The 25,139-nt window shown below is 37.7% G+C and overlaps 2 protein-coding genes across 3 annotated transcripts; both read right to left on the reverse strand.

Moving 5' to 3' along the window:
• Nucleotides 1-411: 411 nt before the first annotated feature.
• Nucleotides 412-7,197, reverse strand: LOC121424939 (protein FAM204A-like). The gene is made up of 5 exons (XM_041620834.1): nt 6,834-7,197; nt 5,527-5,626; nt 3,286-3,488; nt 1,963-2,109; nt 412-1,199 (listed from the first exon to the last, which is right to left on the reverse strand). The coding sequence occupies exons 1-5, from the start codon at nt 7,113-7,115 to the stop codon at nt 1,098-1,100; spliced, it is 834 nt and encodes a 277-aa protein (XP_041476768.1). The 5' UTR covers nt 7,116-7,197; the 3' UTR covers nt 412-1,097.
• A 7,296-nt stretch (nt 7,198-14,493) lies between these two features.
• LOC121424940 (NHL repeat-containing protein 2-like) lies at nt 14,494-24,993 on the reverse strand. Of its 2 annotated transcripts, XM_041620836.1 has the most exons (9): nt 24,835-24,993; nt 21,323-22,053; nt 20,063-20,277; nt 18,806-19,037; nt 18,271-18,390; nt 16,345-16,554; nt 15,601-15,817; nt 14,618-14,881; nt 14,494-14,564 (listed from the first exon to the last, which is right to left on the reverse strand). In XM_041620836.1, the coding sequence occupies exons 1-8, from the start codon at nt 24,977-24,979 to the stop codon at nt 14,625-14,627; spliced, it is 2,127 nt and encodes a 708-aa protein (XP_041476770.1). In that variant the 5' UTR covers nt 24,980-24,993; the 3' UTR covers nt 14,494-14,564; nt 14,618-14,624. The 2 variants fall into 2 exon arrangements, with proteins under 2 accessions (XP_041476770.1, XP_041476769.1); XM_041620835.1 differs by lacking the exon at nt 14,494-14,564 and having other exon boundaries at nt 14,571-14,881.
• Between the last annotated feature and the right edge of the window lie 146 nt (nt 24,994-25,139).

The following is a 25,139-nucleotide window of genomic DNA, read 5'->3' on the forward strand; positions in this document are numbered from 1 at the left end:
AAGGGTTGCATTTGAACATAACTCTAAAAAATCAAGTGAAAGTCCAAAATACGCGAGTCTGGTTGGCTCAGAATTAAGTTGTGTTTGATTTATTGAGTTGCATTTGATTGCAACTCTTTCAGCAACAGGCCCCTGAATTCACAAAGATTTTGGCCACGAATTCACAAAGGTGGTTTTGAAAACCTGCGGTTGAGTCCATGGTTTATGCAGATTTCCTATATAAATTACGACTAATTTAGCACGTATCGGGCGCATGTTTGAAAAATGTCCAATGCTGATGCGCGCTTTTGTCACAGTGCGCCAAATTGACGCCTGTTGCCGTGGTTATTTACACTATTTTATTCATGAGTCCACTGTTTTAAGAGTGGAGTCATGAATAAAAACAGTGGACCGATAGGCGCTAAATTAGGCATAATTTATACAGGAAATCTGCATAAACCATGGACTCAACCGTGGGTTTTCAAAACCACCTTTGTGAATTCAGGCCTTTAAGCCTGAATGAAAATCGTGCTTTGATTCCCAGTTGTGTGTGGTATATGACACATTACCACATTAATCAGAGCATGCTCATGGGAAATGCACTATTGCGTAATTATCAATGAGTTCACCCCAGAAAAAATGTTGGATTTGAATCAGTCCAGAAAATCAAACAAGCATTACGCTGAAAATTTTCATCAAAAGCCCATATAAAATAAGGAATTTTTTATGTTTTTAAGTTTTGCTAATTTTTCACATGCACACCTCAGTGAGATGCAAATGAGAGAGTCGATGATGTTCCTAACCCTTTTCTTTAGCACTTTACAAAATTCTCTAAAGAAAATTGAGCCTTAGAAAAGTACAGATTCTTTCCTTTCCTTTGAATTTGAAAGTTTGTTTCAAAGTCTTTGACGCGGTGGATTTCTTTATTTCATTGGTCCACCCATGCATAGCAAATGACAGCACTGATTAGCAGACTCGGTCAGGCCGAGTTAGAACCACTACTGGATAGAAATGTTGAAATGCATTCCATTGAGTACTTTGGGTTCTCAGCAAGTCTTTTGTTCTGTTGAGTTCTTTCCATTTCATAGCGTTCATGTTCCACGCACACATCTCATGGTTCACATATTCGCTTTCATCTCCCATCTGTTCTTCACTTCGAACCCCCAGGCTAGTTTCTTCTTCTTCTTCCTTTTCTTGGCTGCTTTCTCTTCTTCCCTCTCCTGTAGGAAAGAAAATGAGAAGGGGAGTTGAAAAAAAGTATTCAGTTTCCCCAAGAACATATTCTTTTTCATTTCTCTTTAATAATCTGTATGCAAACTGGAACACACCAAGGAAAAGGAACACAGGGCCTTGGGGTGATTTTGCCCCCGAAACACTCGAAAGCGACCTGGGCCTCGTCCTACAAAGAGTTACGATTGATCCGATCAACCTCAACAATATCTGGAAATCCATCTAGATGTCGTTTTTCTGTCTGCATGAAATTTGCATATATGTCCTTTGTAAAAAAAAAAGAGAAGCACACTGATTTTTAAAGAAAACGATGGATGTACGAAAAGAAGTCATACCTATATTTTGAACATACATGTTGGTGTTGCTGGCTTTCTATATTTGCGATTAATCAGATATGCCATGGAAAATAACAAAGTGCCCTAGAAAATCCCCATTCAGTGCAATGTAAAAGCTTACCCAATGTTGGATATTTAGATATTAGGATGTGAAAAGTAGCCCACGAAATGATTTTTTTCTTTTGGGGGGGGCTGGAACACGCATTGAAGATGCTTGCCTTGGAGACAGCCTTTATAGCTTTTTACATAATCTTGAAAAAGACAGAAAAAATATCAGATACATATAAAATGAGTAATAATTAACCACTAAAATGATTTATCTGGACTTTAACAAGTATTTTTTTCCAAGATCAATCCTAGAAAAAAAATGTTTGAAAAAGGAAAGGATTAAGAAACCAGACAGATTCAAGTTCCTTACCAACTTCCATTTCATGTAGTCACGGGCGTTTGCGGCATTCGCTATTCTGCATCCTAAATCCCTCACAGAAAGTTCTTCGCTCAGCTTCTCTGCTCTCTCAAAGTCACCTTCAGCAATTGCCTCTTCTAACCTCTTCTCCAGACCAGACTGGATTTTTTAAAAGAGAGAATCAGGGAAAATATTGAAACATTTCATTATTAAAGGAATTTTTTCCCTCTCGCTAGTTCACAAACATTTAAAAAAAAATATGGACAACATATCCCAAAAGACAGGCATTACTATTAATTCATGATTTCAAGTAAAATCTTCCTGGCGATTAAGATTCAGGAAGAATCACTTTTTCAAAACAATTTTTTGTTTCACCATTTCACATGTGCATTCTCAGTTACAATTATATGTAGATGAAACTTTGTATGAAGGAAACTGTGTTTTAATCTCAATGGCCCAAATTTGCATAAGGGAAAGTAAATCTGTGGCCTGAAACATACACACATTTCATTTGCTAATTATACTTAAATTATGAATGAATTAATGAGTGCATGCCTTTGTCAAAAGGTACTTAATCACCCTTGCTTCTATGAGGCTTCAACTGGTCCAAGGATTTGAGTTAACGAGTCAATTCTAATTTGCATCAACAGTGAGCTTGAAACATAGCAACAAACATAAAGTTTACCAACCCATTACAAAAGACCAAGGATTCAAAACCAAATTTTTTAGTTTGGAGTTTGGACTATGTCTTTCAAAACCCTAGCCTTATAAATGCTTTAGTCACATCAACTATAAAAACAGGTAGGTGTTTCATAAAGCTGTTCGTAAGTTAAGAGCGACTTTAAGAACGACTGGTGAACCTTTCTTACGCGCTTAACCATCGCCAATGAATATACCGTTTTCCACAAGAAAGGATCACCAGTCCTTAAAGTCGCTCTTAACTTACGAACAGCTTTATGAAACACCCACCAGATGAATTAAAGATAGTATATTATTCTTAATTACTTACCACCAGTCAGTTTTGTGAGTTCCTGTATGTGGTAACTCCCGTAGGAGCTCGGCAGGACAACTTATTTTACTAGTATATGATAAGCTGGTATATAACCAATTACCTTGGAAACATTTTTACATCTTTGTTGATCAGTCATAGTGGCTGACCTTTAATAGATGACAGATATTACTCTCGGGCTTTTTAATCAAAGTGGAGACGATGGCAGAGTGGAGATTCAAACTTACAACCTTGCGATTATGAGCCCAATGCTCTAACCACTGGACCACATGACCCGTGACTGTTTTAATCTAGAGAATTTAATCCCAAAACCCTTTCACACTCACCTTATCTGGCGCCAGGTGGCCATGATTGACACCCTGACTTATGTGAGAGTTGACATCAAGGTATTCTTTCAGTGTATCCCAGTGTTCTTGCTCCTTCTTGGACGGTCGTGCTTCTGAAGACCCATCTGTATTTGAAGACAATTCTTCACTGTGTTGGCAAGGCTGTTTTTTGCTGGGACTGCCGCAGTCATCAGCATGATTGTCTGTGCGAGAGAAAAAAAATGACAGGGTTGACAGTTTCACTGACATGAAGTTGGAGGTCTTTACTTGTTTAACCCTAAACAGGCCGGGGGGGGTTGAATCAACCCCCCCCCCTCAACATTTTCTGCGATCATTTCGCTGTGCGAAATTTTTTTACCGCGCCACTTGCAGAGTTTATACTTTTAAGTCTCGCCCAACTTTTTAGACCAAATTTTCTACATCCAGGTACGCGGTTTCAAAATCACGCAATATTTTGTAAGTGCATGTCAGACCAAAAATTGTTCCAACGTGATTTTGTGTACAAAGTCAATGCAAAATGAGTTTTCTCATCCTATTCATACAGAAGATATGATTATTTTTACTTTTAAACAGCTGAAATCGATTGATTTTAGCATAATTATTCTTTAAAAAGGTTGTGCAATAAATCTGGTGAAAAAACAAAGAAAAACAAGAGGTTGAAAAACAAAGAAATACATTAGAAATTCATAAAACAATAACACATAAGAAATTGATTTCCAAACCGAAGTTTTTTTTCAGTTGCAATTGTTAATGCTACAAAGAATATTTTTACCAAAACTTTGCATTCTAGAAGCTTTATTTAGTGAATTAGAGCAAAAAGTATGATTTATGCATAAATTAGCATAATTAATTCATATAAAATAAACTCTCATTATTTTGGAAAATTGTACCATACAGCCTTGTAAATTACATCGCACATTACCAGCGTGCAAATTTTTGCGGTGCTCATGCGATCAGCGGCCAAGATCTCGGGGGGGGGGGGGGGCACAGAACAGCCAAAAAAGCCCGGCCTAGTTAGGGTTAAAGATAAATACCAGTTGTGGTAACAATCTCCAAATGAGTTCGAGCAGAATTCAATAAATGCAGCTACTTTCTTTTACCTTTAAACCAACATTCTTTAGAATAGTAACCAGTGTAACCAAAAACAGAAATAATTGGAAGGGAGGGGGTGAATTGAAAATTTGCTTCATCTCTATGTCAAGATAAATGCAGTGAAATTACCGGTAATGTGATCATGTTTTTAGGGATGTGTAGACAATACTTATATGATTGATGAAAAGAAAATTTGCCTAATACAAAATGGCATTTCATAAAAATGTGGTTTAAAGGTAGAAATACCTATTTATACAAAAAATGGCATTCCTGAGAACGACAAATTAATTCACATCCTCTCTCTGACTTTTCCAGTTATGTATTATGATCGACATTGTAAATGATGATGAATCTCATAAAACATAAACCTGTGCACACATTTGGAGATAATATGCAAATTAACTGGTTTCAATTGGATCCAGTTGGGTAACTGAAAAATTTCCAATTAGAAACCAATTGGAAATCATTTCCAGTTACCCAACTGGATCCAGTTAGGATTTCTAGTTACCCAACTGGTTCCACTTCCAGTTAGGATTTACAGTTGCCCAACTGGTTTCAATTGGTTTCAACTGGAAATTGTTAAATTCCAGTTAAAACCAATTGAAATCCAATTGGATTTTGGTCCTGGGATGAACAATTGGGGAAAAAGCCCCCCCCCCCAAAAAAAAAAACAGTATCAAGACACTGGCCCTTATTCATTAATTCATTCACACATCAATCTGTCCTACTACATGTACCTAGACCAAATTACACATTTAGCTTAACCATGGAGCATGAACAGAATTTTGGGCAATAACTCATTTTGACTGCCAGTTTTGAGGATGACAGACAAAATGACAAAAGGGAGGTCTGGATTGATGTCAAGTTTGTGATTGCTAAAAGCAGAAAAATTAGAAAAATCAATGATACGAAAATGAAGATAAGAGTTCCTGGTATGCAAGGTGTTTTCCCATCATATATTCCATGAAGTGATGTTTAAAAAAGGTATTAATCAGACACATTATTTATGCTTGGGAAATAAATACAAACCATCAGTTGTACACAGCACATCTTAAGGGAGACACTTTATGAATCTATGTAAGTGGCACAATTATATCTTCAAATTTTTCTGCCTTGAACTAATTTTCTTTAAGACTAAATCACACTTACCTGGAAATTGATTTCTGCGCTTTCTCCTCCGTCTCCTATGTCCTTCGGGAATTTTCTCTTTTGTTGCTTGTATTCGCTGTGCTTGCAAGTTTTGAAATTTCTTTTGAAAATGAAAATAACATAAAAAATAGTAAAAACCACATTTTGGTGAAAAACTCATAATTTAGCATACTTACAAGAAAGTTGTTACAATCAGTACAAACCAGCAAGCAAGCTTGTACATGTACGTACAGCACGACTTCAAGTCAACTTCTTGAATTATGCCATGTTCTTTTCACGGTATAATTACAGTAAGTCTAAGGGGGTTCTGTTTGTTTTTAACTTGAATTATACTATATCAGCACTTTTGTTGGAGCAAATATGCTTTAAAAACAAAAAGCGCGCCAAATTGCTTGAAACTTCATCAAGGAAAATTCTGCACCACCTACCATTCCGTCTTTCTCATCAAGACTGTGCGTAATACAAGTTATGAATATTCAAGTTAGCCGCTAATTAACATGTTGATCTACTAAAAAAAAAGCTTGGAGATACGGACACGACATTGGTTGGCCGCGCTCACCCGGCGCGCCGATGCCACCAGCAGTACCTATGGACGCAGGATACAGGCGCTAGGCAGAATCAGCACCCGGGACATAACACAAATTTTTTAGAATAGTCTCATGAAAAAATAAAATGATTTAGACCAACTTGAGTGATACCAATTTACGAGTTAATGCATTCATACTTAGACCTCTATACTATGTCATGTGTTACCAAGCAGCAAGACAAGTTTTCTCAAAATATTGTTATAATAAATTCCAGTAATCCAGGCCTATTCATTTCTGTATCATTAATATTTATCTCAGACTCAGGAGATATCAATTTACATGTATTAACAATTTAACAGTCAAAGAGATACCACACACATTGTTAGTCACTTGTCTTTGCTATGCAGGCGAGAGACATGTGTGTGTGTGTGTGTATTTGAGTTTTGTCAGACGTGTATCAATCAGATATGATTATTTACGTCTGGGACCAACCTTTAACGTCACCATCCGAAAGACGTGACCAGGGCTCGAACCTCGACCCTCTGCATCAATTTGTAACTTCCCCACAGCTTGGATTACAGGCGCACACCACAACGCCCAGTTATAAATGGGTTTATACTTATATAGCCCCCCCCCCCCCCCCCCTCAGATTTCAGTTCAAGTTCACTTTCGACTTAAACACGAGTGACAACGCAACAAAGTTCATACACGTACATCGAGGCATATTGATCATAAACATGATAAATATAACAGATAAATTGTCATTAAGTAAATAAATACCTGAATCTGATCATATTTCGAGAGAAAGTCTGCCTTGTCTCCTGTAACTGAATTGGCAGAATCATCGGGGAGTAGCGGCTTGCTGGGTGCATCTTCCGCCGGAGCTCGGGGGGCCGAAATCTGATGCGAAGGTGTAAGTTCACCGGAAGGTATTTCAGATCTGTCCGCGTCACTTTTGTTCCTAAATTTGTGATCTTGTTCATTTGCTGACTGGTCAGAATCATCAGAAGATTCTGATGATATTTCTTCATCTAGAAATCCTCCTAAAATTGCCAACATCATACTTGAAGCAAAATTATTAGAATCAAAACAAGACTAAAGATGATCTACCGAGCCGGACACACGATCTTGCTAGCACTTAGCAGGCCTCGGCGTCCTGCGCTATCGATAGCTAGATAGCAGCGCGGTTGCGCATGACATGGTACGATGCATGGCCAATCGATCGCTGGATGGGCCTGGGTTACCGCTATCATATTCTTGCCCTCTCGCAAAAAGATACTACCGTAGTACCGGTCGGTGTAATAGGTATTACAGTGGCGTTCATGGGGGGGGGGGGGCTTGGGCCACAGCCTTCCAAAAGTTCCACACCCCTCCCCCCAAAAAAGGGGGAGGGGGAGAAAATGACATATAAGGTTTTAAGGTTACTTTTCTATCAAATACATAGCAAAATTTTTCACAAAATAGAATTTTCGTTATAAATTAAGGCCAAAATTCGTTTCTGGACTTTACACATACAGATATATCTCTATGACTTTACAAAAGAATCCTTTTACACATGCAATACCTCAAATAATTGGATCATTTGCTACTGATCTAGCATATTAACAACAAAATCTTCTATAGGCCTATGCATGCTTACGGTAATCAAATAATGAAATAAGTTTTACTCTGACCCAGACTAATTAAGGGGGACCAAACAATTCAGGATTCCCTTCCATTGCTCCTCAAATGAGACTGTATCTTTTGTTTGCATTCATCTCTTGGACGATCGAGCTACTCAGCCGTTAGACTCTAAATCACATACTTTCCATGCATGCATGCATGGTCAAGATGTAATTCCATGCACCCCCCCCCCCCTGACCCATTCAAATGTTTATGTTTATTCCCACACAATAATACTCTCCCTGGTCACTCTCCTATCTCTCCTAATCTCATTCTCTTTCTCCATTACTGACACCCTTTCTCTCCCGGGCTCTCCCTCTATTTCTTCTCTGAACATCATATATATCTCTCTCATCTATTCACCCTTTCCTAGGCCCTTTCCTTTTCCTTCTTTTTCTTGGTCATGAAGCTTTTTTTCAATAGGGGGGGGGGGGCATTTCCCCAAGCCCCACAACTTTACATACCTCTGGTGATCCATCCTTGTGAAAATGCAGATTTTCAATATTTTGTATTCTAACCAGCTAAGTTGAAATCTGAATTATTTGCAGTCAAATCATCAGTGCTAAAGGTCAAGTCCACCTCAGAAAAATGTTGATTTGAATCAATAGAGAAAAATCAGACAAGCACAATGCTGAAAATTTCATCGAAATTGGATGTAAAATAAGAAAGTTATGACATTTCAAAGTTTCGCTTATTTTTAACAAAATAGTTAGATGTACGAGCCAGTTACATCCAGAGAGTTGATGATGTCACTATTTCTTTTGTTTTTTATTGTTTGAATTATACAATATTTCAATTTTTACGAATTTGACGATTAGGACCTCCTTGCCTGAAGCACAAAATGTTAAAATAATGGAATTCCACGTGTTCAGGGAGGAATGAAACTTCATTTCGCATGACAATGACGAGAAAAATAAAAATATTTCATATTTTATATAATAAAATACAAAAGAAATAGTGAGTGATGTCATCAGTTCCTCATTTGCATACCGACCGAGATGTGCATATAACTGTTTGGTGAAATGAAGCGACACTTTAAAATGCCATAACTTTCTTATTTTACATCCGGTCAGATTTTGATGAGATTTTCAGTGTTATGCTTGTTGAATTTTTCTCTTTTTATTCAAATCAAGTTTTTGTTGGGGTGGACTTGTCCTATTAAGTATTTGAATGCAAATTAGTTTGTTATTGAGATTTGATGAAAATTATTGAAAGTTCATTCCCATCACGTTATAACTGGGAATAAGTGCAGGATACCTCATTCTAATTTTAGCACAAGAAAGGGTCACCAGTCGTGTGTGTATAGCCATGAATAACAGCCCCAAAATGGTGCTGTGTACACCTACCTGTGGGCAAGGGTTTATTCTTGAGCACATTTATTGCAAGGTAAATGAGAAATCTATATATCTCAGATTCTAATAAGACTAGATTTGATCTTTAAAGGGGAAGTTCACCCTGACAAAAAGTTTATTGTAAAAATAGCAGAAAAAATAATTAAAAATATTGCTGAAGGTTTGAGAAAAATTCATCAAATAATTAAAAAGTTATTAGAATTTCAATTATTTGATTTGTGACGTCATATGCGAGCAGCATTCATACATAGCAAATGGTAAAAAAAAAAAAAGTTTTCTTCAGGGTGAACTTCCCCTTTAATATAAAAACAATGCCATTCGGGATAAAATAATAAATAAACTACAGTTTCACCATCCAATTGTGTATAAAATGATGGATACATGATGTTACATATGAAATATTACATTTTTTATAATTAGTCCTTTTAATGAATAAATTTCTTTGTCTGGATATTAGTCCTGACACATTTTATATACATATATATCTAAATCTATATCCATTCTTTGAATGGGTTAATCCCAAGTTTCTTTGCTACTTAAAGGGGAATGAAAGAAACCTTTGGAACAAGTAGGCTTCTGTCGAAACAGAAAAATCAAAGAATAAGAAGAAAGAAAGTTCGAGTAAAATCTGACAAATATTGAGAAAGTTATGAGCATTTGAATATTGCAATCACTAATGCCATGGAGATCCTTCCCATCTTTGTCACACTGCCAATGTGAGGATCTCCATGGCATTAGTGATCGCAATATTCAAATGCTTATAACTTTCTCATTATTTGTCCGATTTTTCTCAAACTTTCGTTGATCTGTTTCTTTGATTTTTCTGTTTTCACACAGGCTATCTTGTTCCAAAGGTTTCATTCTCCTTTAATTCCAGTTGTGACCAAATACAAGTATGTTCATATTCATTGTAGTAATAATCTATATAGAATTACCTGACATAGTAACTTTAAAAGAAGTCATGAACAATTATACTCATAAACAAAAAACAAACATATTGACAATGAACAATGGTATCCAACTTCTGAATGTTTCCATGGACCAACATATGCCAATAAACAAATCCATGGTATACCGTGAAACCACTATAATAATGGTATCATGATGATGGTAATAAAAATACATTTAGAGGATACATTATAATGACAGGTAACATACTAGATAATGATAAACACTCATATTCAAGGTTTTTTTTCTTTTTTGTTTCATTGAATGAAGCAGTTCATGAGAATACAAACAACTTATAATACTACTTTTAAGTTCTTCCTTTAATTTTGCTCAAAGAGGCCTCTATTGATGGAACATTAGCAGATCTGGGGGAATACATGTAAATTAAGAGAACTAAATACCAATTAATTATTGTGTACCTGCTTGAAACAGGTAACTGTTTCATTCATGTATGAAATTTGTGCATTCCTCTTGTCTCAGTCAGGGCTCGAATTTACCCCAGGCCAATGCCTCTGATGCCCCCAGAATGGCATTGATGCCCTTCTATACATTTGTAGACTTCAGTCCAAAATAAGTGCCCTTTTAACTTGTGGTCTTGGTGCCCTGTGGAAATCCAGTTTTTGTGCCCCATTGGAAAGTACATATTACTATTGATGCTCTTTTTTTAATGGCCTTTAGATGCCCACTTGTTACGGTCTTAAACTGTAAACTCCTGCTAAAGTGTAACTTGCTCCCTAGCTTATTGAAAAATGTGTCCAGTGTGTGCACGCACTGCCTCTGTGTTGCTTGGTACCATTTGTTTGTACACCAATGCACCGGATGCACGCATAGGATCCCCTGTATGCACACGTACACGATCGCCTATGATTTGCTCTAAATGAAAAATATGCTGCAGTTTTTTACTAGGTTATTATATGTCTTAAATCTCTTTTATTTTGTGATGAGAAAGATGTGTTTTTTTAGAACGGACTACAACCCCCCACCCTAAAAGAAAAATTGGAAAAAAGAAACATACAGTGTTTGTGCGTGAATATTTTCTACTGAAGTGATTTTCTCGCATAAACTACTCATTCACTGTGCGTTCGTACATTATATTTGCAATAGAACACTTTTACGTGAACTTACCAGGCGAGTTACACTATAAGCACGATTCGCTTATAAGATCGTAACACCCCTCAAGCTAGCACTGCTCTTCATGAATCCTTTAATAAAGTGCCCTATTAAAAATGGCTTTACCCCTTTGAATTCTTAATCTGAGCCCTGCCAAGTTAAAAAAAAAAGTTCTCATGATCTGCTTCCCACAATAAACATCCAATGCCCACGATGGATTCCAAGAGAAAGTTACATAATCATGAAACATACACATAGCAGGCACTTTTCAAGATATTACAAATACTTTGATTCCACATGGGAAAGTACCATGGCCCTGGGAAGCGGGGGTGCCGAATCACCCCCTAGATATTCCTTGAGGGTGCTGCGTGTATTATTTTCCTTAGACAGCACCCCCTGGAATTCTAGAAGATGTGAAAAAATTGATAAATATAATACTAATAAACAACCTTTATAAAGCGCTTATTACACATTGTTTCTAAGCGCTGGATACGTAGACCATAAATATAACCCAAATGACCTTCATTTTGTAGTGAACCCCCTTTTTTTTCCTATGCTTTTTCAAATTTCTCTTGACCAATATGACTTCCATTTTGCAGTAATAACCTTTTTTTCTTATTTTTTTTTTTGCTTTTTAAATTTATATCAGCACCCCCACTCCCAAATCTTTCACATGGCCCTGTAAAGTATCTGTTCTTTTCTGTTCAGGGAAGGATTCTTAAAGGAGAAGTCCACCCCAAACAAAAAGTTGATTTGAAAAAAGGAGAAAAATCCAACAAGCAAAACACTGAAAATTTCATCAAAATCAAATGTAAAATAAGAAAGTTATGACATTTTAAAGTTTCGCTTAATTTCACGAAACAATTATAAGCACATCCTGGTCGGAATGCAAATTGGCAGACTGATGACGTCACCCACTCACTATTTCTTTTGTATTCTATTATATGAAATATTCTAATTTTCTCCTCCTTGTCAAGTGAAACAAGGTTTTATTTCTCCCTGAACATGTGGATTACCATTATTTTAATAGTTTATGGTTAAATGAAGTCGGTCCCGGGGGGGGGGGGCCACTTCCATTCACGAGTGGATACCATGCGCGACCATGGGGTCTCAAAAAGCACCCTAAACACGTAATTTCCATTTTCTGAAAATGCACCTCTTAACAAGTATTGGCATGTGAAACCCTACCCTTAACAAGTATGGGAAACAAAACGATACTCTTGGCAAATATTCCCTGAAATGAACCCCTAAACAAGTACAGGAATGTTTTATTATTACGGGTCCTTCTGTCATCGTGGCTTTACCTTATTTGGTTTAGTACGACCCCACCTTCTACACCTCCCGCAAATCGGACTCTTAACACGAAGTTTTGGGGCAAAAAGGACATCCTTTATAAAACATTTTAATTTTGTTTTATCATCCCCGCATATTCGACCCTAAACACGTAATTTTCCTAGCGAAATAGATACCCTTTTTTCATTATTTTTGTGTTTTTGACACCCTTATCACGTTACGTACGTAACGTGCCCTATCGTGAAAAAGACATCCTTTTTTACGTGTTTTTTTGGTCGCGCATGGTATCCACTCGCCAATGTAAGTGGCCCCCCCCCCGGGGTCGGTCCTTCAGTTACTGTCAAATCTGTAAAATTGAAATATTGTTTTATTCAAACAATAAAAAACAAAAGAAATAGTGAGTGATGGACATCATCGACTCTCTCATTTGCATATTGCTGGGTTGTGCATTTAATATGTTTTGTGAAAAATAAGCGAAACTTGAAAATGTCATAACTTTCTTATTTTACATCCGATTTTGATGAAATTTGCAGGGTTATGTTTGTTTGATTTTTCTCTATCGATTCAAATCAACAATTTTCTGGGCTGGACTTGACCTTTAATCACAAAATACAATTGCCTTGTTTCATGAAGGACTTACATCTGTTGTAACTTTGACATTTTGATAACTACCATGGTAACAGGGCTTAATATTAGTCCAATCACAATCCTGAGTTACATGGTAGTTATGGTTGTAAAATTCTGAGAAATGGGTACCAGGTATTTTTTTGTGATTGGGTAAATGTGAATAGTGTTTTATTCTTACTCCTGTCGGTTCTAAACACTTGTTGTAAATATGCAGATCTTATAGGAGACACAGTAGCGGCTTATGGGTACAACCTCACACTGAGGTCTGACCATGCACAAAATCACAATAAGATGGTACTATATATGTCATTTACTGAATAAAGTGGGGGGGATAAAGCCCCCTCAGCTATTAGCGGTCCCGAGGCCCCTGCTTCAGTACCAAAGACAGATCAAGTTCAAGGACAAGTAAGTTAGGTTCCAGAGAGTTCTGAGAACAGTTTCATCCCTTGGGTCCCCACTTGTCATAGGATTTCGGAAGACAAAGAATACTTCATGTAATTTAGTACTGATGCTTGTAGAGAAAACAGCTACTAAATTCTTAATAACATAGTTCGAACAACCTCATCACACTTGGGTTAAATGTATATTTATCTTGCTTTCTTTAATGAGATTGCTCGCTTTTGGCTTAGAGACTTTTTAACAATGAAAGTCTCTAAGGCAGTGGTTAAAAGTATTTGGATTAACCCTATCTAGGCCGGGGGGGGGGCCTCGGAGGCTCCCCCTCAACAAATCGCGCGATATTTTCGCCGTGCGAAATTTTTTGACCGCGCCACTCGCTGAGTTTTTACTTTCAAGTCTTGCGCAACTTTTGAGACCAATTTTGCGTCACCCGGGTACATGGTTCCGAAATTACACAACATTATGTAAGTGCATGTCAGACCGAAAATTGCTCAAAAACGTGATTTCGTGTACAAAGTCAATGCAAATTGTGTTTTCAACCAAAATTCATAAATGTATGATTATTTTTAGTTTTCCTAGTCTAAATGTATTCATTTTATGATTTTTATGATCAAAGAAGAGTCCTCAACAAATTTCATTGAAAAAATAATGAAAAACTAAAGGTAAAAAAAAACAAAGAAATACATAAGAAATTGCAAAAAACAATATAATACATAAGAAAATGATTTGATATCACAATTTTTTTCATGTACTCTTGCTAAGGACACCACAAAGAGTTTCTATACCAAAAATTAGTACATTTGGAGCTTTATTTAGGGAGTTAGAGGAAAAAGTATGATTTTGCATACTAATTACGCATAAATTAGCATAATCGCTTAATAGCGATTCGCATGAAATAAATTACTATACAATCTTATAGATTATGTCCCAGACAACCCGCGTGCCAATTTTCGGCGCGATCGCGCGGTCGACGGCCGAGATCTTGGGGGGGGCCTGGGAGGCCCCCCCCGGCCATAGGAACTCCCCAAATACCCCGGCCTAGATAGGGTTAAGCATCTGGATTAAGGCAGTGGTTAAAAGTATTTGGATTAAGCATCTGAAGCTACTGGATGCTGCAGATAAAGATGCTGTAGCTACTGGATTAAGCATCTGAAGCTACTGGATGCTGCAGATGAAGACTTCAAGAATTTTCCAGAACTTGATGTGACAGTTCAACCTTCACAGTCGGTGGAGCGCCCTCTATCCTGGAAACTGGAACACTGAATCCAAAGGCTTGCCTGCAACACACCCCCGAGGGGAGACAGTAGTAGATCACCGATTCCACCTGCAATGTCAAAGGCATCTGAGCATCAACAGGAGGTGTCCAGGAAAATGATGGTAAGGGGTCACTCAGGTGTCCAAGGTTGGTCATTGCCATCACCAGCTGATTTTCTGAGCCAATGGTAAGGGAAGGGGTCAAAAAAGAGAATATCAAACACATATGAATTCAATGAAATGATGGTAACTGGTTTTGGTAAAATTTGGTGGCGTGAATTTTTGAAAATTCCAGCAGCAATTGTTGTGGTGAAATGGATAATATCTATTGCATCTGTGGCCATGTGTTTAGAGTTATCTATGTTAGGTTCTCAGCAGCACAGAAAAGTAAAAGAGTCTTGTTAAGATAAACCATACTATGAAGCGATTTCTTGCCATGATCAACAGAGATAACAGGGAATATTGCCCTCTGTCTCAAACTTTCATGGGGAGTTGATTATCAATTGCTGACATCAGACTTTTTTGGTTGTTATCATGATAATATTGTTATCACCATCGTCATAATCATTATCATCACCATCATCATCATCATCACCACCACCACCATCATCATCATGATCACCATCATCATCATCATCATCACTACCACTATCACCATCATCACAATCAAACCGTTCTCATCGTAATCATAATCATCATCACCAACATCATTATCATGATCACCACCATCATCACCACCACTATCGCCATCATCACAATCAAACCATCGCCATCGTCATCATCATGTTAGCAGTGTTATAGTTATTCTTAAACCAGCTTGCAGGACAAAAACAATTTTTTATGATTTTTTCCATGATATGAGTGACCGTAGTAAACTGCATCTTGCCAGATGATCAACTGACCTGGAATGAAGATCTGCCAGGCACTTGGTGCTCCTTCAGTGAGGTAGCTTCCCGATGGAAGACTGACATTAAGCGACAGGCTGACCGAGCCTTCCAACCCTACAGAAACACCATCTACTGCTCTAGGGGTTACATTCTTTGGAAGTTTACTCTTGACGACCGTTGAAGCACTTGGCTTGCTGTCAACTGATGTGATGGATGGAAGTACCACCTTCAACTGCATAGAGAGAATGAATACAGAAGAGTTTGCATATGTTAACCTTCCATAAGTAAATAGTTGCCTAAATTAAAGTATTTTTTTTACTGAAATATGCAAAACATTTGTGCTTTACACATTCTGACTTAAATATAACATGGTTAGTTAAACAAATTTCCTATGAGGGAATATCTTCTCCTATTTCTTCATTAAACTCTATCGTACTGTATTGGCACTAAATCATTAAAGTAATAAATCCCACCAGGTACCCATTCACCTCACCTGGGCAAGTGCAGCCCAATGTGGGTAAATTTCTTGCTGAAGGAAAACATGCCATGGCTGGGATTCAAACCCACATCTCTCTGACTGAAAGACAAGAGTCGTAACCACAAGACCACAATGTCCCTACTTGGCTGGTAAGCCGTAAAAAATGCATGAAATTGGCATTGAGATTTTTTGTTAATATCAGCTTTCCAATTTGTCTACAATTTTTAAATTCTAATTAAGGTCTAGAAAAAAAAATAAAGAATCCAGCCTCTTCAACTCACCGTAGTGATCGTAGACGTTGCGATATCAATACACCTGATGGCATGGTTGTTGGTGTCAGCTATATAGAGATACCCTTGAGGAGACACCACCAAGCCTCCCGGCTCATTGAACTGTGCTTTAGAGGCATCCGTTTCTTCTCCCAGACCAGGTTCTCCTGTACCAGCGTACGATGAACAGTACCGACTTGACACATCGTGAATGAGTTTGATCTGGGCATCAGAATAGAGAAAGGTAATATCAAAATGTCAAGAACACCGCAAAAAAACATCTTGAAAGTCGATAGAGAAAAATCAAACAAGAATAACGCTGAAAGTTTCATCAAAATCGGATGTAAAATAGGAAAGTTAGGACATCTTGAAGTTTTGTTTATTTTTTCACAAAATGGTTATATGCACAACTCGGTGATATGCAGATGAGAGAGTTGATGATGTCCCTCACTCATTATTTCTTTTGTTTTTTATTGTTTGAATCGTACAATATTTCCATTTTAACAGATTTGACAATACAGCAGATCCAACGTGAATGAACCATAACATGTAAAAACGATGATAACACCGTATGCCCAGGGAGGAATAAAGCTTTTTCAAATGACCTTGAGAAGATTTAAATATTTCATCCAATTTATATGAAATTTTCAGTTAAATGCTTGTTGGATATTTCTCTTCTTATTAAAATCAACATTTTGTTGGGGTGGACTTTAAGTGGTAATAATAAAAGTAATCAAAATGACAAGATAATTCATATTTTACTGTTCAAAATATAAATCAGAAATAGAAATCATTCGAAAATTATTGTTGCCAAATTGATCGTGGTCCCGGCAGCGACCGAGCAGCACCATTTCAATGTACTATTCCTTAAATTGTTGAATCCCTAACAGGGTAGCACCAACTCCCGTCTCTTAACGTCTTTTGGTCAGTTGTATCCGGAGCTTGAACCACCAACCTCCAGGTCGTGGGGCGGACGCTCTACCAAATACAAGATTTCTGTTTGGTTTCAAACACCCTGTCTACATTCCATTTGGTCTAATCTTACTTCGTCTACAAACCATTTGGTCTAATGGTCATTTTGCCCACCCATAAGTTTAGATTATACCCATCTAGTTAGTCTACATGGTAAGATTAAATGTTTATGAATGAGATTTTTACATGAAAAAGTGAAAAATAATAAGGAGATGAACAGAAAATTGATAGATGTTTATAAGTTTATGCATGGTATCTATGACACTAGCATAGATCTGCTTGTACGAAGTAAGGAAGGGAGGACTAGAGACCATTCCCAGAAACTTGAGAAGCAGTATGCAAGGCTTGACGTTAGGAAGTTCTTCTTTTCAATTCGAGTTTATTGGAACAGTCTACCAGAAAATGTGGTTTCAGCACCTTCTGTAAATTCCATTAAGAATAGGCTTGATAATCACTGGAAGGATATTGCTTTTGTTTACGACTTTGAGTAATGAATCTTGTATCTTGCCACATGTAACTTCTTGCAATGTGCAACTTCTTGGCACATGCAACTAATTGAAACTAATAGTGTGGGGCATACAGTTTATTCCCTTGGACCAATGAACAGGCATAGTCCTACAAGCATTGTTGGATAAAAGTTAAAGTAAGTAAGTAACACATGTACCCCAAAATGCTGGAACAAACTTCCCAGATACATGCACTTCTCCCCATCTTTGACAGTATTTCAGAAAAATCTAAAAACTCTGCTTTTTAATCAATAACCTTTCCATGTGTCAATATCTTTTATATTCTAAATCATTATGTAAAGCACTGTGAAACAACATTATTTTGTAATAGGAGTAGATAAAATGATCATATCATATTATAGATTTCCATGGTCGCAACATAGCGAGAAAGTTACCATAGTTGTAAGACTTAATAAAATGGGACCATGATAGGTATTAACATCGAGGGTTCTCCAATTACCTTGTGATTATATGAGTCTGCTATGAAGAGGGATTTACTGTGGTTCCAGGCCACGCCCAAAGGATGCTGTAGCTTCGCCTCAATGCCTTTACCGTCTTCATCTCCAAACGCAAACAGGTTCTGCAAAATTATAAACAGACAAGACCTGGAACTGAAGAGTAATGAAGAATCAAGGTCTGTATCACTGGCTGGGGTTAGACCTGGCAATGGTTATATTACGAAAGAGCGATCATTGTCACAAATTTAACAATTTACTACTTTTACTGTCATATTACTTCCTCTTTCTCTTTCCTCCTCCTCTTCTTCTTCTCCTTCTTCTTCTTTGTCTTCTTCTTCTCCTTCTTCTTCTTTGTCTTCTTCTTCTCCTTCTTCTTCTCCACCACCATCACCACATACTACTTCTTAAACTTTGCCTTGTAACTGGGCTCTTGGGCTGTTCTGTGACATTCACTCTTGTCACCCGTTTCATTTGCTTGCGTTTGTGTTTTAAATCTTTCATTATCCCAGTTACCTAACAAAATACCTCTTTTCTTACCATCGGGTCCAATTCCCCTCCAACAACATTCTTCACAGCTCCGTCTTTGAAGGCTATCCTTCTGATTGAGCTGCTTTCGCTGTCCGCTACAAACATGCAGTTGTATGGCTCCAAGGGGGCGAGGGCCAGACCAGAGGGCTGCGCAAAGCCAGCTTTGCGGGGGTAGGAGTTGTTGCGATTTTCTTCCTTGCCGCTCCCGGCATAGCTCATACAGATTCCTGCTTCATGACTCCTGTAGGAGTTAGATTAAATAAATCATATAATATTAAATTCAATTTTATTGAATTATTGACATCATGACTTGTTAATTAACTCAAGGTCACTAATCCATAACTTAAGATTTCATAACTTGGAAGACAAAAATAATGAATAGAACATAACGTTTTAATAAACAGAACATGTTTCAAGGTAATCAAACCTCAGCCTGCATATTCTAAACAGAATCATTAGTATTTATACCATTTAAGTAAATTTGAAGAATGTAGATAAATCGGATTTAATAAAAAGGTGCACTGTATGTGAAACAGAGTGAAATTCAATTGTAAAAAAGAAGGAGTGTAAGTAAAAAGAATTACGTCTGTTGATCAGATCAGTAAAGCCTGGTTCACAATATGCGATTCGTTGCGATGCGATTTTTCAACAAATCGCATTTTGCATTAAATATGACAGTTCCAAGAAGTAAAATTATTTTATTTAAACTTTGGCATAATGTTAGGAATACCAAAATCATATTTTACTTTGCAGCAAGCCCTGTTTCGGAGTAAAGTCCAAATCGGCTTCCAGTCGCAGCCGATGATGATGTCATTACGATTTGAGATTTGAATTTGTTTTTATTCCTTCAGGGAGGCTAGACCTGGACTGAATTTCAATTTCAGTAGTCCTACCACTATTCCGAACTCTGATTTGTAAGATTTTATTAGTTGGAATGACCATATCAAATGTTATCACAAATTCTTTAAAATACGGATTGCAACGAATCGCATTTTGTAAGCCGGGCTTAAGGGATGGACTGAATCAGGGGCGGATCCACTATTTTCCAAATGGTGGGGCCAATTTTTCAGACGAAATATTTGACAACCCCCCAAAAAAAGTTTTCAAGCACAAATTTATGATATTTCGTACCTGAAAAAAATTTGACAAGCAAAATAAAAATGTCTTCAATTTAATAAGAGGGCAGAGGGCATTGTACACTTGTTGGCAGTCCACTGGAGACCATGCGATCAAAAAGTCCACATTGTGCTAACTTGCACTACTTACACTCCTTTCAGCCACGTTCCATCAGAGAGAAACAGGCCCCATATCTGATGGGTACCAGCCATAGCAATGAACAAAACGTCTTCATTAGGGGGTCCTAACACGACATCCCAGGGGGAACTGATGACCTGCTCCGTGCCACGCCCACCCCCGTAGTGATCTCCTCCCTGCTCCCCCGTGCCTGCTATGGTGGTGACGCACTCCTGCTTCAAGTCAATCTAAGAGAATTAAACAAAAGAAATCAAATTAAATTCATGGGATTTATTAATATTAATAATAATAATAATGATATATTTCTCCAGGGTAACCACTTCAGTTCTGAAAACTGTTCTCTCAGCAGGCCCTGCTATTATTTTTACCAGGATAAGCTAGGCTACCTATTCAGGTGCACACAGCTTTTTGAGGAATTACATCCTGCCAGTACCCATTTACCTCACCTGAGTCAAGTGCAGCACACTGTGGATGAATTCCTTGCAGAAGGAAACTACGCCATGACTGGGATTTGAATTTATTCATTTAATCAATTCCAGCATTTTATGACAAATTATCCCCATAAAAAAAGCAATTGAAAACATCATACAGTGCTCTCACACTTTCTAAAATTATATATGTATAATGTCAAAATCAGTACAAATGGCTCTAGAACAGACAGGCAAATGCTAGTCATGCCTAGCTCTTTAAACTGTGGTGAGATTGTACTTTAGATATCAAAATCTTCTGGTAAACAGGAAGAAATTTACTGAATGTGACAAGCCCAACTTATTTTTTTTCCCCAATAGAAACAGGATGTGGAATGAGATAGTCAGTGAAACTTGTGGTGGTATTGGTCTTATTTAATTTAGGCCTATCAACAAAAGAACATAATTTTCTGCACAGGGGTATTATATGCTGGGGAAAAGTGATTAATCATAAGTTAGGAAAGCTAGAGAAATTTGTGACTCTACTTGAGTGATTGAAAGTGAAAGATTTCTGAAATTTCCTATACCGATTGGTTTACCTTCAGTGCAAAGTTACTTAAACATTCACAAATTAATTCATGGCATCTGCCATCATATAAGAAAGTTCAATGAAATCTCTGTAACATTTTCACAATTTAATCCAAAGCAAATCTAAACTTTTTAATGGCATATTGACCCTTTCAGTATGTACTGCTGGTCAATGAATACATTTTCTTCCCTAGATCACTGGTTGCAAACATATTCTTAGAAGACTATGACTATGACATTTCAAGATGGAAAATAATTTGAGGAATTTATCACCTACTTTTCTGATGGCATGGTTTTCTGTATCAGCAACATAGATGACATCTTTGGCCCAGCATAGACCCTGAGGAGAATGGAACCTTGCTTCCTGGTAAAGGCCATCATTAAAGCCTGATTCTGTACCTCCAATGCAACATTGTACGACTCCATCAAGAGCCACGATGACCACCCTGTTATGTCCCGTGTCAGATATGGCTAGCAGCGTGCCTTCGGGATTGGTGGTAATCTTGCCAGGATAGAGCAGTGGAGAGTCGGCCAAAGATTCCTTGAGGTCGACGGAAGGAAGGCTATGTGCGCTCAAGGCACTCCTTGATCTAAAGTGGTCAAGACAGAGTTGGACAACTTCAAAGAGAATATCCCTGTGTCCTTCGCCAATGATGGTCAGGATGGGCTCACCTCCTGGACCTACGATGAGTAGGGTTGGCCAACACTGGATATCCAGCTCATTCCACATCACAGCATCATGGTCATTCACCACAGGGTGGTGGATGTTGTAACGGAGGATGGCATTCTTGATGTTTGAAGATACTTTCTCGTTCTCAAACTTGGCCGAGTGGACTCCGACAACAACAACTCCATCTTCTACAGAGTACTTTTCCTCAAGTGCCTCTAAGTCTGGCAGGATGTGCATGCAGTTGATACAGCAGTATGTGAAGAAGTCCAGTACGACCACCTTTCCTTGAAGGTTTGACTTGAAAGATAAAGGTCCTGAAGAATTAAACCATTCCAGACCTGAGAAATTGAAATCATTCAAGTGTAAGACAAAGTGTTATTTCATTTCTAGCAATAAAAACATTGTAATATTCTACTGAATTGACACAATTTTTTATATTAGTATGCATGAGTCAAAGACTGGTCAATGGTCAATCATGGGGTTAAACATGTTTAGTTTTATATATTTTTTTTCAAAAGCTTTTTTTAAGACTAGCCAAATGTGTTTAGGGTATGTTTTTTCCAAAGCTTTTTCCCTGGGGTCATACTCTCAGTACAACTTGTTTAGGGTACCAAATGTGTAAAGCCCGCGAAAAACTTGTTGAGGGCTTTTTTTTGCACACAGAGAAAAACTTTAAGGGGTGTTTGGAAATAATTTGGTGACATATTTGTTCAGAAATACATTTGACTGCCCCCCCCCTCATTTACTTCCTTCCTATTCATCAACTTCTTCTCTCTCTTCTTTCTGGTTCTTCTCCTCCTCCACCTCCTGAATTTGTTATTCTTCTTTTTCTTTATTTCCCTAGACTAGACTCCATTGTTTTGTCCCATTCCCTTCTTCTTCATTTGGTTGGCCAAAAATAGATTTAAACTGAGTGACTGATTTATAGTTTTTCTGAATGATAACGTTATTCAACTTGGGCCTAATTTAGAAATCTATAGATCTTTGACTTATTTTAATTGATAACTTTTCTTACCAAAACAATTCAATTGTAAGTTGTCAAGACATATTTGAATTTCATTTTATTTTAGCTTTAGTTTAATTCAATTAGATTGATGATGATGATAAGTATACTGGGCCTACACATTTCAAATTAGTGCTGTAGCTCGGATTGTTTACCGGGCTGAATCCTGCCGAGTTGGCATTGACCGGCTCGGAGCTTTACGGGCCGGGTTTCACTTTGAATCCCTCGAACCCGGAAAATAAACCCGGATTGTTTGATAATATTTGAGGTGTCATTTGTCACCGCAATAAAAGTTGTGAAACTATTTTTAACAAGCAATCCATCCACCTAGTGTGATGGTCGAGGGGACAGGTCAAAGGCCAACCATCCCTACCTTTTTTTCATTTTTTCCCCATCATGATCGGACCTCCTGTCTGAGTTATGGCCTTGTGTGTGAGGGATCGAGATGATATAGCTAGCCGGCTAACGGCGCACATGCACACAGTACCTGCCATGTGATATTGTCTGACTGGTCATGTGATTGGCTGAGAGTAATGGTTTCACTGGGTGAGAATGTCCAATTTGTTTACAAGTAAAGGCCAGTTGGTCCATTAGGCATGGTCATAACTCAAGAAGTTTTCCTTTTGATATTATGACTGTGATGACATGCAGAATATTTCTCTCTTTTTTGGTAAAATAATCTGTCCGGTTTATTGAGATATCTTTTATACCAGATTTTTCTGCTAACCATAAAAGCCCTCCCTCCCCCCAAAACCCTGCTGTGTTGACATTTTCCACAAAGTCGGTGATCCGAATAATAGCTCAGCTGGGAGTGGGTGCAAAACAATTTAATTCCCATTTAAAGGATACATTAAAGAGGGTGGACGAGACGGACGAGAAGAGGAGGGTGCCGTTACCGGGAGAGAGAGAGAAGGGGCGGGGTATGTGTACAAGAGCAAAAAAACAAAAACAAAAAACGTGAGAGATGACTAAATGGATGATATGGGGGTAGGATGATATTGGACCGATTGTCAAAGTTTAATATGAAATAAAAATGTATTTTGATTCATTTTTTTATTAAAAATATTTTTATTTAAAATATTATTACCGGTAGCTGAAGGCTAGAATAAGACAGACAAAAATAAATCATACACAAAAAAGTTTGATTAAAATATTCTATTGCTTCAAAGCAAATATGAAGAATGAAATACGCTCAGTAATTAACTCTTTCTGCCACCTCCACCCCTCCGAAAAAAATCTGCCCTATGATAGACAGAAACAATCTCTGTGAGAGCCTGTTTGAAAATTGGGTCACCAGAATGATAACATTATAAACAATGTGGTTTGTAATCTGCCTCTTGATTTCACACACACACACACAAAAAAAATCATCTCAAAGCACATGTTTCGTAGTAAATCACTAGCGGTGCACAGACTGTGCTGTTGACCGCTGCACTGGTGACATGAGGAATTGCAATTTGGCCTTATATGTCTCAATCCCTCTCTACATTACTACTGGATGATATAAACAATGAATTAATTTTTTGGGGGGTTTGCATGGTCTTTTGAAAACAAGGTCAGAAGGTGATGTCGGTCACAGATAAGAGTCAAGTAGGTCAAAACTTTGTACTTTTGCATGGACATAAATCAATTTTAGCCGGACCGGGTTACCGAGCCTCTCCGGGTCAAGCTATGATTCTGATAAGATTTACGAGCCGGGTCCGGACCGAGTTGAAGGAACCGAGCTACAGCACTATTTCAAATCGAAACATAAACCTGGTTTTTGTGCCAAACCAAAGACATAATTAAAGAATGAACTGAACCTGAACTTGCATAGCTGGCCTAAGCTTGAAAGGGGTAGAATACCTGAACAAGAACCAGACTTCAGACAGGATAGTTTTAGAGTCACACAACATTAAAAGGCTTTATTCTATAGATAACTCATAACCAAAACCATAGCTTTAGCAGCTTTCCCAAAAGTCGCACTCCCCTCCCTTACATGTATCAAGCAGTCCTCAGTAATATATATGAAAGCTTCTAGTGCAAACAATACTGTGTATGTCTGTAAACCCTTACAAGCTAACGTAAACTGTTACATATGGGACTGTGGTTAAGAATTAAGTCGTAGCCTACGTACCTGGTGGAAATTCAACACTTGCAGAGGCAGTTTTACTGTCCTTTTCAACTAATCGCTGCAGTTGCTTTTCGATCAAGGATTTTCTTGCATCTGGAGATTCAGCCTTCAGTAAGGCAGAACTGATAAACTGGATAGTTTTATCCATAATTAATTCTATGATTCTCTAGCCCCAATTCTTACGCGGAAGGCAGTAAGTGTGTACCAGTACCTGCCCAATACGGGGATTTCCCCTTATTTTATTCTTTATGGAAATATAAAGCAAAGATAACGTTAGCTGGTTGTGGCGAGGTCGAGGTCAGGAGGAG

Source organism: Lytechinus variegatus, chromosome 12 (genome assembly GCF_018143015.1).
Source record: "Lytechinus variegatus isolate NC3 chromosome 12, Lvar_3.0, whole genome shotgun sequence".
NCBI lineage: Eukaryota > Metazoa > Echinodermata > Echinoidea > Temnopleuroida > Toxopneustidae > Lytechinus > Lytechinus variegatus.